Source organism: Trifolium pratense, linkage group LG7 (assembly GCF_020283565.1).
Source record: "Trifolium pratense cultivar HEN17-A07 linkage group LG7, ARS_RC_1.1, whole genome shotgun sequence".
Lineage (NCBI taxonomy): Eukaryota > Viridiplantae > Streptophyta > Magnoliopsida > Fabales > Fabaceae > Trifolium > Trifolium pratense.
In genome coordinates, this window is record NC_060065.1 from 22,897,478 (window position 1) to 22,912,357 (window position 14,880).

Consider the following 14,880-nt stretch of genomic DNA (forward strand, 5'->3'; position numbering starts at 1 on the left):
ATATCCCAACTCAAGCCGATATATAAAGTTCCCATCTAAAATATCAACGGATTCGGAGTTAACGAAAATTCGGAACAGCGGGTAAACTATTGCCCGTTTTTTCAAAAACTAGAATAACGCGAAAAATAAAATTCCAAGGATACAAGAACATCCTCCTTCCTATAAGAAGACCAGGAAAACAAACCCCGTGCCATTCCGACACTCGACCACAAAACAGGCACGATCTCAGCAAACTATGTCGTTATAACGATACATACAAAACGACTTAAAGAAAAACCCTAAAACTTTTATCCAATATTTATTTTCCTTACACAAAATAAACTGTGAAATTACGGGTCTTACATTATTGGGCCAAGCCAATTGGGCTTGAGGCCCAATGGGCCTTGAGTGTGTGTGAGGGGGCGCCCATTAAGGGCAAGGAAAGAGAGAGAAATTCATTTTTCTCATGTTCTTGTGTTCTTGAAGAGAGGAAGAGGAGAGCTTGGGAGCTAGGGCAAAGGGAGAGCTAGGGATTCGAGATCTTCGTCGTGTTTTCTTCGAATCCAAGTAAGAGAGTAGATTTCATATTCGTGGGTGATCCGAGGAAGGGGAGAATGTCGATTTCTCCTCACCCGAACTTCCTCCACCCCATTTTCGTTTTAGTTGTGAATGGATTTTCTTGATGGAAATCGTCCCTAAGGTTCTTAACATGCTTAACTTGCTTTTATCATGATGTATGAACGAATCTAATGGTTAAAAACGAGATTTATAAAGGATTAAACTCAAGAACATTGTGTTCTTGAGTGTTTTGAGTAAAAGTGTTCAATCTTTACTTTTTCGATGTTTATGATGTAGATCTGAGAAATGAATTGTCCTTTTGTGTTTAGATATGTTTGTAGCACTTGAATACAAACTCTTTTGGGATTTATAACATGAAAAATGGGATTTTTGGGCGTTTTTGTGTAGAAAACGCATGTTTTTCCGCCTCAGGCACAATAATTTCCGCCTGAAACGGAAGAGCAGTGAGCAGCCAACCTTTCAGATGTTTTTGCGCCTCAAACGTAAACTTTTGCGCCTCAGGCGAAAACTTCCGCCTCAAACGTAAATATTTCCGCCCCAGGCGGAAATACTGCAGATTTCACCAATTTTTCATCTGCTATCTTCCTTTGCATGTATTTTCAATCAGTGTCTTATTCTTACATGATTGTTGATGCTTGTTGATGCTTGTTGATGCTTATAACGATTGTTAATCATGTATGAAGTATAAATGAAGTATATTAAGGTGTTAATCAACTTAATAAAGAAGGATATTAGAATTATGTTATTCTAATAAAGACGGATATTAAGGTATTGATTATCTTAATAAAGACGGACGTTGGATAGTGTTCCACGTTATTGTTGACGGGCTATATGCCAAAATTGTTGATGAATATATTCATGAGTTTTGAGTGCATGCATCATGAATATTTAGGGATATTGGCTTGTCCAATAAAGAAGGATATCGAACTATATTTGTTTGATAAAGACGGATATCGGAGGTGAAATACTCTGATAAAGACGATGGTACCACATGCATTAGAGGTGTCTAGAGGACATAACATGAATGTGAAGCATTAGATTGCATTAGGGATTATGTGTGCATTTTATAATAAATGATGTTTGACACATACTTGGTAAATGTTGATTGTTAATCCGTATGTGAGGAGCAGAGTCCGTCATGACTATAAAATGAACAACGCAGGGTCCGTCATGACCATAATCTGAACAATGTATTTGTTGATGTTTTGGTATTGTCCGAGACGACGTGAAACTATATGTTTGGTGTATTTTGTGGATGATTGATTAGGTGATAAATGAAGTATATGCATGATATATGAATATGCATGAATGATGGTGATGTATATGTATAATGTATGATTATGCATGTTTTTATGAAGAAGTGTTTAAGTACCATTTACTTACACTTGTATATTTTGAGTATGTTATCTAACTCTCTTTTATGTGTTATGTGCTGGACCGTTGGGGGTCCAGATTTACAGGTTTTGTGGTATTCGATGTCGAGTCGTCGATGAAGCTCCGCTCTGATTGTGACACGGGAACAGGGGTTTTATATTGTATATAGAGTCTCCTTATCTAGGTTGTTTTGTATAATCAATAAATATATTATTTGATTTAAGATTTGTATAAACAAGTATTTTTACTAATTAACTACATTAGTATTATTTTGGTAGAGGAGTGTAATACTCGAACCGATATAAATAAATTAAATGTGATTTTCCGTTGCGTATTTTGAAAAAGATTTTACTAAAAGTATAAATATATAAATAATGGGTTTGGGTGTTACAGGGTACAACGTGATAAAGCTGACATTTGGCAAGCCTGTGGTATTTATGACCTTATTCAACTTTCTCGGACAGGCCTTAAATACCAGCAAGAGATGATTATTGCTGCTTTACACTTCTTTGAGTCTTCCACCAACACTTTCCACTTCGAATGTGGCATGATGACTCCTACACTGCTAGATGTTGCTGCCATTACTGGCCTATCACCTCTTGGCGACACTTATGATCCTTGCAAAGCTTCCGACACCATCAAATTTGATTTTCGAAACAAGTCTTACTCCAAATACATCGTGGAAAATCGAAAGACTAGTGATGAAGTGAGTGACGAAGAACACGTTGCTTTCCTAACCTTATGGCTATCGCAGTATGTCTTCTGCACTCAATCTCTCCAAGTAGCCAAGAAATTCATCCCTATGGCTATTCAACTACATGAATGTCAGCAATTCAACTTCGCTCGACTTGTTCTTGGATGTCTTTATGAATCCATGAGGGATGCTTGTGAACACCTTAAGAGAACAGGCGATGGATCTACCTTTTTAGGTGCTGGCCCCTTCTGGTTGCTGCAATTATGGCTAACTGCCACTTTTCATGCTAAACTTGACCTTTTCTTGTCTGAGCCATACTATGAGGAATCAAGAACGCGCCAAATCGAAGGCACAAGGCTGGCAAGGATGGTTCCTAGGGAAAGAGGCCTTAGTTATGATGTGGCTTTCCAGCAATATTTTAATGCTTTTCTCAGCCTGAAGAAATTCAAGCCTAGCTTTGCTCCTTTTGTGGATAGGCCACTTGGTCCTCCTTGGTTTACTCACAGATTTCCTTCTCCACCAGAATTTGATATGGTAACCAACAGCATTTGGAATGCTTATTTAATGCCTACAGTCTTGTCTTGTCGAATTGGTTTGACTTCTGGAGATTTTGGGTTAGTTGGCTACTTCCCAAACCTGGTGTCTCGCCAATTTGGCTTAACTCAAATACTCCCTAAGAGCATATACTTGGAAGAGAGGGAGGTTTGTTTAGGCAAGCATGGCATGACAGAACCACAGTTCCATTCGTTCTTGAACCATTTCAATCAGCCTTCTTATGAGCTTACCCCATTCGACTTCGCTCCCTCACATGCCTGCACTAGGGAATTCTTTACCTGGTGGTCTCGACACTATGAAGGACGCCTGGTTGACAAGACTGCCTTGCTTACTGCTAGAGGTATTCTTTTGGTTCTACTTTTGCTTGCATAATTTTTTACCTTGCGTGCTTTTCTCTTATGCGCACTTCTCCAATGCAGGGAGTAAGTCGAAGGCAGGTTCCAGCAATTCTAGCAAACCTCTTCCTCCACCACCTAAGGTTGAACTAAAGGTAAGCCTTTGCCTTTTTGTGGCTTCTCACACTTTTATAGGATTTCCATATTAACTTTGATATGCCCTTTCCAGATTGCTTCACGCAAAAGGCCTCATTCAACTGAAACCCCTTCTGTTTCGAAGAAACAAAGGCCTATTCCAGCCACTTGTTCGAGTGCTCCAGATAAGGTATCCATTTAGCTAAAGACTTCTCTTTCTTTTGTCTTAAATGCGAACTTACTGAACTGTGGCCTGTAGGATATTCCTGTTCTCTCGACCATCCCTGAGCAGACTAACGTTGCCACCACTCAAGATCTCCCTCATAATGCTGAACCCATTACTGATGAGAAAAAGAAAAAGAAGAAGAAGAAGAAAGAACACCAACCCAACCAAGAAGGTACTCCTGAGCGCAAGTCCTCTGAGATTGAGGCACAACCTGATACTCTGGCATCACCTGAGGACCCTCCTTTAGAGCAATCGGAGAGGAAGAAGAAGAAGAAAAAGAAGCAGAAAAAGTCTCCTGTTGCAGCTACTGTTGTCGAGGCTTCTGCTACTGCAAAAGAAACAACTTCACAGCCTGAAGCTTCTGCTACCCCTCAAGCCCAAGTAGGCCATTCTTACTTCTTGTTACTTCCTCAGCTCTTGACTGTGTTACTCATTCTTTCATGGTTTCATTTGTTTCAGCCACAAAATTATGCTCAAGTTATTCCTCAAGATGAGCCTGCTCCTAGCAAAGCGGCTGAAGGGGTGGTCGAAGGACCAAGTGGTACGCATCCTGAAGATGTAGCAGAAAAATCTCCATCTCCTCAGCCTGTCGAAACGGCCATCCTTACTGAAACCTCATCACCACCCAAGGCTCCTGGCTCGCCTCACCGCGCTTTCGAAGATGATACCCTTAAGCCTAACAATGACGAAGACCAACTTGATCAAGGCCTACCGCAACAGAATCCTTTGACAAACCCTGCCCAAGTATTGACTGATAATGATCCTCCAACCAACTTTCAAGCTGACCCTGCTGCTAACACTGAACAGAGGCCAACAGTTGATGGCGAACACTCCACTACCAATCAACCACAACCAAGTGGGTCAAACCATGAGTCTAGTTCACCCAGTGCTGACACTTTCGACTCTGATGATGGGAACTCCTACATTGGTGATTCACTTGGTGAAGAGGGAACTTCTGTGTCGAAGCCACTTCCTACTGTTGTCTTGCCAGCTGAACTTGCCAAAGAGTTAAAAGATTTAACTCCAGTAGATGCACTCAACAAGCTTTTATCAAGTCATGGCGCCTCTAGCTCCGCTGTTGAGGACACAGAGGGTAAGGAAGATGTACTTGAGCAAGAACAGTTTGAGCATGAAATCAGATTTAGGCGAGAAATTCTTAATGGGGATATGCTTGGCCTACTTGAGCGTGACTCTTCTATATATTACAACATCAAAGCCCTTTTTCGCAAGCTGCAGAACCCAAGGACTGACGAAGCAATGTTCCTTCTAGTGACTCAGGCTGAAACCTTTTTAGAACAGTTCGTTAGTCAATCTCAACTCCTAACCAGGACTAGCAGCCTTCTGACATCTCTGCTTGCAACCCAGCAACACCATTTCGAGCAAGCTAATAATTGCAATGCAGAGGTCACAACTATCAAAGCTGCCTCTGATGAAGCTCTTGAGCAACTTGTGGCTTGTGAGAACAATATTGCTCAATGGCAATCTGAAATCGAAGCGTTAAAGGAAAAGGTTCGACAGGAAGAGGCTAAGATGGAAAAGCTAGCTGCAGTAGCTATCGAAGCACAAAAGGTCAAGCTTGATGAGCTAGCACGTGAAGGCATCCAACACTACAGTGATGGTCTAGCTGTCCAGAAGCAGGTTGAACACCTTGCTAGTGATAAAGAAATGCTACAACGTAAACTGGTGTCCATTCGAACTCAGTATTACCAATTCCAAGCGGCCAATCGAAAGCCTCCTTCAACATCCCAACAACAACCTTGACTTTATAAATTTTCCTTTTAGTCTTAAGTTTTTATTCTCTTTTGGATGTCGTAATTGTAAATCTTTTAACACTAGCAACTGTCGAACAATTTCGTACATGCCTTTTGAATGTATGCCCTTTTTGGCTTTTTAATGTTGCATGTTCATATATTGGCTGAGTATTTTATTCCTTTGTTGTTGTTTGCTTTCCTTCTTTTGGGTCATTATCCCAAGCCTTATTAATGGCATTTTGGAAGGAATGAAGCGAACATGTTTCCAAAGCAGTCAACATAATTAACTACATGGCTTTGGGCATTAATGCCATGGCATTTCCCTATGCAAACTGACCATGGTTAGTTGTAACTGCCTAGCCATTAACGCGTATTAATCCTTCTATAAATACCCACGCCTTGCAACTCTTTTGTTCATCACTTTGCACAAATTAACGCATCAACACCTCTCAGCAAAGAATGGATAACAAGAAAAGTCCTCCTTCCTCTACCCCGGGCTCAAGCACGCCATGTCCTCTTGGAAGGGGACGAATCAAGATTCCAGCTTCCAAACCTCCACGCACTAGAATCCTTCGCCCTAGGCCGGCATCAGCTAAGGTAGTAGAAACCATCATTCTCTCTTCTGATTCTTCAAGCTCTAGTTCAAATGATGAAGATGAAGATTACCTTGAGTTCCTCAGCACCCTAGAGCCTGACGAAGAATACCCAGGAACTCCGACTCCTTCTTCTGAGGATGAAGACTCTCAGATCTCAGAACTTTCCAATTCTGATTCGAAGGATGAAGGAGCTCGAGCCCAGGGTAAACCTTAAATGGTTACCCTTCAACATTCAACCAACTCTTGTACTTTCTTGAACATTCTTGAATGATTGGTTGTATTGTTGATTTTGTATGAATAAAAATTGATTCTTGGCATTTCCTTTTACCATTTTTGCAAATTTTATTCTTGCGTTATTCATTTTTTATGCTTATTTCTTGCAACATTGGCTTGTATTTCTTTAAATATTTGCCATTCATGTTGACTGAACGTTTCTCAGGAGTTAACTCTTCAATCTCATAAGCTCCATTTGACAAAACTTGAGAAATCCTAAATGGCCCTTCCCAATTGGGTGACCACTTTCCAAAGACTCGATCTCGTCTGTCCATGGGAAGGATAACTTTCCAAACTAAATCTCCTACGTCAAAGAGTTTGGATTTAACCCTTTTATTATATGCTCTAGCAATTCGTTCCTTTTGTCGAATCAAAGCATCTAACGCCTGCAACCTCTCCTCATCCACGTCTGTTAATTCATCTAACATTATGTTCCCATAGTGATCAGGAGGTAGTTCCCATTGCCTTTGCACTCGAATTGACTGCATCATTATTTCAACAGGTAACACAACATCGTGACCATATGTTAGTCGAAAAGGTGTCGAACCTGTTGACTCTTTAGGAGAATTCCTACATGCCCATAGGACTTGGTCCAAGGTCTTATGCCAATTCTTTGGCTTTTGAGCAACGTGTTTCTTAATTAAACTAATTATAACCTTGTTGGCCGCTTCAACTTGGCCATTTGCTTGAGCATAATAAGGCGTCGAGGTCATTAGTTTAAAACCTGATTGTTCAGCAAAATCTTGCATCTTTCGACCAACAAACACTGTTCCTTGGTCTGTAGTGATCGTCTCAGGAAGCCCAAACCTATAAATAATATGGTCTTGGATAAAATTGATCACTGTTTCCTGATCCACGTTTGTTAGGGCAACGGCCTCTATCCATTTGGTAAAATAGTCGATCCCAACTAGTATATAACGTTGGTTCTTGGATGACGCAGGCCTAATCTCACCAATTAAATCTAAAGCCCAGCCTCTAAAAGGCCAAGGTTTGATAATCGAATGCAACTCACTGGCAGGGACGTGTTGTATCCCTGCGTGTTTTTGACACTCTTGACAGCCTTTCGCATATTCTATGCAATCCTTAAGCATGGAAGGCCAATACAAACCTTGTCGAAACAAAAGCCATTTCATTTTGTGGCCTGCTTGATGGGCGCCACAGGCCCCACTATGGGCATTTGAAATCGCTACATACGCCTCATTTTCATTGAGGCACTTCAACAAAACTCCTTCAGGAGTCTTCTTAAATAGCTCATTTCCCATGATTGTGTAATTCAAGGCTCTATATTTAACCTTCCTATCGGCTGTACCTGTTGGATTTTCTATGTATTTAACAATGGGTTGTCTCCAATCATTGTCAGCCAAATTGTCAATCACGAAGACCTCCGTCATCACTTTGTCAAAGTGTGCATCTGCCATTTCTGACTCCATTTCGACACTTGGTTCATTTGCCCCCAGCTGGTGGGGTATTACCTCACATGAGATTAGTTTCTCTTTAATTTCAACTATCTCATCTAATTTTTTCCCTGTTACCTTATAGCCAGAAGCAATTTGGGCTAAGTCATTTGCTTCTTGGTTCTCGATCCGAGGCACGTGTTGAATGTCACATGAATCAAATCGTTTTAGTAACGAGAAGGCAATGACAAAGTATTTCATCAAATGTTCTTGAATGCATTTGTATTCCTTTGCCAATTGTTTTATTACTAACTCAGAGTCTCCTCTGATTTTAACATGTTTTGCCCCCAAGTCTAAAAGAATCTTTAGACCTGCAATTAAAGCCTCGTACTCGGCTTCATTATTAGAGCATGTTCCCTTAATCTTGTACTTAAACTTTGTTGGAATCTTTAAAGGAGAAATGATTAAGATTCCAATTCCTGTACCATGTTTGACCTTTTACAGCCCTCAGGGGTTGGTAAGTCAATGAATATTCAATTAAAGCTAAAGCCCACTTCCCAATTCGACTATGCAAGATTGGTTTTAATAACATATGCTTAATGATGTCAAAATGAGAATAAACATAAACATGAACTGGTTTGATATATTGCTTAAGTTTGGTACAAGAGAAATACAAACATAGACAAAGCTTTTCAATTGGACTATATCTAGTCTCAGCATCATTCAAGATTCTACTTAGATAGTAAATAGCCTTTTCTACGCCATTTTCATCCTCTTGTGCGAGCATGCTTCCAATAGTCGAATCTGATGCTGCGATATACAACTTCATTGCTTTGTTTCGAATAGGAGGCATTAAAGTTGGAGGCTTCGACAAGTATGCCTTGATATCATCAAATGCCTTTTGTTGTTCCGTTCCCCATTCAAATACATCACCTTTCTTGAGCCTCAGCAGTGGAGAAAAAGGTTGAGCTTTGCCACTTAGGTTTGATATAAACCTTCTCAAGAAATTGATCTTTCCTAGCAAAGATTGAAGTTGTTTCTTCGTTCCTGGAGGTTTTGTCTCCATGATAGCCTTTGTCTTGTTTTGGTTAATTTCTATGCCCTTTTTATGCACAACAAAGCCAAGGAAATCTCCTGCATGTACACAAAAAGCACATTTTAGTGGATTCATCTTTAATCCACATTTTCTCATTCTTTCGAACGATTTTTTAAGATGTTCGATATGTTCATCCTGGGAGGAGGATTTCACAACAATATCATCAATATAAACCTGCATAAATATTTCGATAAAATCATGAAAAATTAAGTTCATGGCTCTTTGGTACGTTGCTCCAGCATTTTTCAATCCAAAAGGCATCACCACCCACTCATAGGTGCCTAAAGCACCAGGGCAACGAAATGCGGTTTTTGGCACATCATCTTCGTCAATAAAGATTTGATTATAACCTGAATAGCCATCTAACATACTCAAATATTCATGCCCTGCTGCTGAGTCAACTAGCATTTCGGCTACAGGCATGGAATATTCATCCTTAGGTGTAGCATTATTCAAATCTCTAAAGTCTATACAAACCCTAAGTGATCCATTTTTCTTAATAACAGGAACAATATTAGCTAACCATTCCACATACCTGGTTGTTCGAATGAACTTGCATTTGAGCAACCTTTCAATTTCTGCTTTGATCTTTGTCATGATTTCCGGTGCAAACCTCCTTGGAAGCTGCTTTACAGGTTTCTTGTCTGGTCGAAGGGGTAGCCTATGCTCCACAAGATTTCTGCTTAGCCCAGGCATTTCGTTATAGTCCCATGCAAAGCAGTCTCTGTATTTCTTAAGCAACTCGACCATTCTTTCTTTTAGGGTTGGGTCTATATTGGCACTAATATAAGTTGGCCTTTTAACAGAGCCATCTCCAATATCAACTTCCTGCAAAGGATCTTGGGCTTGCATTCTTTGAATCGAACTATGTGGATCTTTCTCAAAACCCAAAGGCTCATCATCATAGATACAATCCAACCTTTGCTTTTTTCCGTCATTTACCTCACTAGCCTCCAAGGCCAGTTCGTCTCTTAAGTCACCATTGGCCTCGACAGCCATATCTTCTTGAACATTAATGGCCTCAAGAGCCATTTTGATTCTATTTTCGGCTGCGTAAGCCGTAATCCGATCCCATGCTGGGGACTCAATCATCAAACTCATCATGGTTGACCCATCCAGACACTAGTGGGTATGCATCCTCACACAAGGGTTTCTCTATGTCTTCCCTTTCCCAACAAAAGCCATGGGTTGAATGCAACTTAACTGAGTGGTATACATTTTTTGACACCACTTCATTTGGATCGAAGGCAGCATCTTGCTCACCACAAGGAGCAATCAAAGCCAGGTTTTTGTCAAAGTTCTATAAAGTCACAGTGCCTGTCTCTGAAACATATGCACTTTGATCTGCTTCCACATTCTCGACTAAACCATCTTCTCTCCAGATGATTAATCTTTGGTGCATGGTTGAGGGAACAGCTCCAACACCATGTATCCATTCTCTGCCTAATAACAGATTGTAATTAGGTTTGACAGCTATGACCATAAACAAGGTCTTTCGAACTGTGCTACCAACACATACTTCCAATTGCACTGCCCCCAGGGAATGGCCAGTTTTTCCTTCATAGTTGGCCAGCACCACGTTGTGGGAATGAAGGTCTGTGTCATAGAGACCTAATTTCTTCAACATAAAGTGAGGCATGATATTCACCACAGCTCCTCCATCCACTAAGACTTTATTGATTCCCACATTATTGACTTTTGCCCTAATGAACAAAGCCTTCAAGTGGTTCTGCATTCCCAGGTCTGGCTTTTCGAAGACAGCTTTTTGCTCTTCGACACAACCATTTTGCATAACATAGTAACACATTGGCTTATGATCAGCCAAATTAAGGGCCTCGAAGTCTTCTTCCAACTCATTGACTTCAGTAGGCACATCATATTCTAGTGGCAGAATGGACACCACATTGACCATGACGTCGAAATCAGACCCCTCATCCAGGAGATCATCATCCTCCATGTCATCCTCATCTTCTGCCCCTCCTTGGGCATTTTCAGCTATTGGTTCTTCCAATATTATGGAAAGCCTCTCTTTTACTGGCCTCTTGGCCATTTCAACCTTTTCAGCTTTCTGGGTTGCAACAACCTTGCCCCCAGCCTCAGCCTCTTTTGCTGTCAACTTTTGTTTCCTCTGAAACCTTCGCCACTGAGTGCGAGTCATAGGATTTTTTCCCTTATAGTTATTCCTATAAGAATATTTGTTGACTTCAGTGGCAGCATTCACTGTTTCCTTTCCAGCTACCACTTTTGAACCCTTGGGTTCAGCTACAATGTTCACGTTAACATTGCTAGAGCTTCCATTTTCCGTCATCCTTCGATTGAAAGTGACGTACTGTCCACTCACCCATTGGTTAACAGGTGCTCTCCCAGATGGTTTGAAAGTGTTTTGGGGGCCTAGCCTTTGCTGGATCGAAAGGCCTTTGGTAATAGGTTTTCCCCAATTGGCCCCTTTGTAAGGCCAAGCTTTTTGATTTGGCCTAGCTTTTGGCCATTTTCTCTTGTTTTCAGCATAAGGTACAACATTTTGAAGGCCTGCAGTGGCCTCTTTGTCGCACACAGCACTGCATCTAGGGCAAAGCATCACTTCAGCATTCTTCAGCTTGCACCTATTCAGGAAGTCCATCAGTTCTTCCTCAGCATTGGGGTACACCTCACGCACCCTCTTTTCATACTCCTCTTCAGGCACAGCCTTGATTAGAGCAGCAGCATCTATCACTTCAACCATGTTGCAGTCATAGACTTCGACATAGGTAGCGTCAGCAGGTGGCAAGGGGTCTGAATCTACCTTCATTGGAGGCTTTGCCTTATCAGCATACTTCAGCCTTCCTTCATTCAGCGCTTTTTGCACCAAATCCCTGAAAACAACACATTGATAAGTTTTATGTCCCAAATAGTTATGAAACTTACAATAACCTCTTTTCTTTCTTTGTTCTATTGGTGGTATTTTCATATCTTTTGGCACAATAATTTGGCCGTCAGTCACCAATAAATCAAAAATTTCATCATATTTAGTAATGTCGAAAGTATAAGTCTTCGTAACAAACTTATCATTTTTTGGTTCGATTGGATTTTTTCCATTCGACGGCCTCAACAATTTGCAAGTGTAAGGAGGCCCAGGCTTTAATTCAGCCACATTAATATCACTATCATCGAAATCTAAGTACTCATCACTAATTTCATAATCAATTTCATTATCATAGGAATCAACAAAACCTATTTCTTTCTTTTTCTGAAACTTAGAATTTCTAACTTTTTCAGCTTTTAACCTTTCGATTTGTCTCACCCTGTCAGCCAACTGTGACATGTCTCGAAGGTATTGGGTATCCAATTTCTTTCGAATCGAATAATCTAACCCACCAGCAGCCATTTCCACTAGCTCATGTTCAGGCACTTGAGTAAAGCACCTGGACTTCAGCAAACGAAACCTATTTAAGTAGTCATCAATTGACTCTTGGTTTTTCCTTTTTACACTGGCTAACTCTTTCAGGCTTATCTTGGTTTGGCCATATAAAATTGCTCATGGAAAGTTCTTTCCAATTGGGCCCAACTATGAATCGAATTGGGAGGCAAAGTTGTAAACCAAGTAAATGCATTCTTGGTAAGCGAATTAGGAAAATACTTCATTCGCAAATTTTCATTATTCGCCAAATTCCCAGACTCAGCTAAATACCTAGCAATATGTCCCCAGCAAACTTAGTGTATTTTGGGACTTTCCAACCTCTTGGTAACTCTGTTTGTAACACGTATTCACTAAAGGCAGAGACAAAATTTGGCCTTCGACAACCCGTGTTTAGGCCGTTCTGGGCCAAAATCGTTTCGACCATGTTAGCCAAATTGTGTTGGCCAAGCAAGTTATTGTTCTGCACCTCCCGCACTACCTCGTCAGGATCCTGGTTCCTCCTAACCATTACCACTGGGGGGTTCTGATGTACCACTTGTGGATTTGGGTTGACAATAGGAGGGTTTTGATTTACTACTTGAGGCATTTGATTAACCTCGTGAGGATAATAGGTTTCCTCTTGTACAACTGGCGTAGGTGTTGGGTTAGGAACTGTTTCATTGGCCACATAAGTTGGCCTTTGCTGCACTGGAGTCGATGACATTGCAGGTAATATTACTTGTGGAGTAATAGGATTTACTCTAGGAGGTGGTGGGGGTGTCCCAAAAAAATCTGCGATTCGACTCATTTGAAATGCCAACATTTGATAACTCTCGTTGGTATTCTGAATTAATGGATTAAACACAGTACCAATTTGTTGTGTTAAGAGATTAACCATTTCATGGTTGCTCTCATCCATTTGCTGCCTCAAAGACAACACAGACGCAGTCGTTAAGGGTGTGGGAGTTACCCTTGACGAAGTATACCTATCAGATTCGAAAACTGGCATCCCTAAGCCAAGTGTAGGGGGAGGCCCATACATAAAACCCTGACCTGATGGTGGTTTCGAACGTCCAAAACCAGCAGTCACGGACGGAATTGCCATAGTTGGTATTGGCAAAGTTGGAATAACATCATGCACAGTCGAAATAGTTGGACTGGAGAATATTGGAACATTCACCAACTCAGATGTTACCAAACTCTGTGGAGGTGGATCGACTCCACCACTCGAACTTGCTTCGCTACTCATCGCACTAGAATTTTGATTTTTACTAGGATTAGATCTCTGAGTAGTTTTAACCATAACCTAACTTATTATCAGTTATATGCAAGTAACAAGTTTCTCATTCCACAACATACAAAGAACACAACTTTAATAAACACAAAACCAGTCCCACTGGGCGTGCCAATTTGTTTACGTGGAAATTTGGTAAACAACCGCTAGTTTAAGTATTTAAACTCGCGAGACCAACTAGTAAATCTCAGGACAATTTTGTGTTTTATTCGTTTTAAGAAAACTGTTTGAATGTTCGTTTTAACAAGGAATCAGATACTTAGAAATTAAATAGTTTTCAAAATACAAGAGAAACGAATTCGAATCGCCTCGAAATAGCAGTTTCTCGAGCAAGTAGTTGGAACTAAACTTAAAGAAAATTACTGGAAAGCAAATTGCATTGAACGAAAAGCAATTACAAATAAAGATGGTTCACAAAACATACATTTCTCCTCTGAATTCCGTTCGTTCGATCGCTGAGTACTTAGAATTTTAGAGAGAGTGTTTGTATAAAATTTTGTGACCTTTGTTCTGAATGAAAAACTACTATAAATACTACTGCAAAGTGGTAACTGCTTCTTGATCATCTGGACGCTCTTCGATCTGCCACGTCGACCGCGTTCTCCACTTTCATCTTCCATTCCTTCAGCGCGCGCCAATGCCTTTTGGGCCGTTCATTGTTTCTTTTTTGGGCTTGGCCCAACCACCTCTCGATTCAATTTCGCGCTTTCGATAACCTCCTGGTAAAACCAAAACTGGACGCGTTTTCCATAGCTCTCGAAACGCTCCTTGGCTTCGACATAGTTAGCTCTCGACACCAACTTTGAAAGTTTTATTTTGACAATATAACCTCCAAATAAATATTGGACCCACCAATTATATTTAATTGATAAATACCAAATTTATATCCAACAGTATGTATGGTTAATTAGGATAAAATATTAAATTATATTTTCTAATTTACCCACAGGGATTAGAAAAGGGAACATAATTTGATAGTTTTATCATTAAGTTATATGAATCTAATTGAATAAAACTTTAGCCCACAGGTAAGTTTTATGTTACTAGGTTCATAGTTTGAAACATGATTTACATTGGTAAAACATGATACTATTTGTTTGATAGTCTCGATTTAATTATAAGCATGTAAATTTAATTTTACAGCTATGCAGCCTATGAATTTCTCTGATTTAAGTGTGAAATTCCCAAACTAAAGGATGAAAACAATAAGGTGTAGAAGGAGA

The 14,880-nt window shown here is 40.3% G+C and overlaps 1 protein-coding gene across 1 annotated transcript; it reads left to right on the forward strand.

Moving 5' to 3' along the window:
- The first annotated feature begins 2,416 nt into the window (after nucleotides 1-2,416).
- On the forward strand, nucleotides 2,417-5,638 carry LOC123896078. Its single transcript, XM_045946520.1, has 4 exons — nucleotides 2,417-3,521; nucleotides 3,601-3,671; nucleotides 3,746-3,841; nucleotides 3,911-5,638. Exons 1-4 carry the CDS (start codon nucleotides 2,417-2,419, stop codon nucleotides 5,636-5,638), a joined length of 3,000 nt encoding a protein of 999 aa, XP_045802476.1.
- The last annotated feature ends 9,242 nt before the right edge of the window (nucleotides 5,639-14,880 follow it).

Coding starts and splice junctions, on each gene's coding strand:
- LOC123896078 (XM_045946520.1), top strand. CDS start 2,417: ATGATTATTGCTGCTTTACACTTCTTTGAGTCTTCCACCAACACTTTC. Junction 3,522..3,600: donor TGCCTTGCTTACTGCTAGAG/GTATTCTTTTGG, acceptor TCTCCAATGCAG/GGAGTAAGTCGAAGGCAGGT. Junction 3,842..3,910: donor GTTCGAGTGCTCCAGATAAG/GTATCCATTTAG, acceptor TGTGGCCTGTAG/GATATTCCTGTTCTCTCGAC.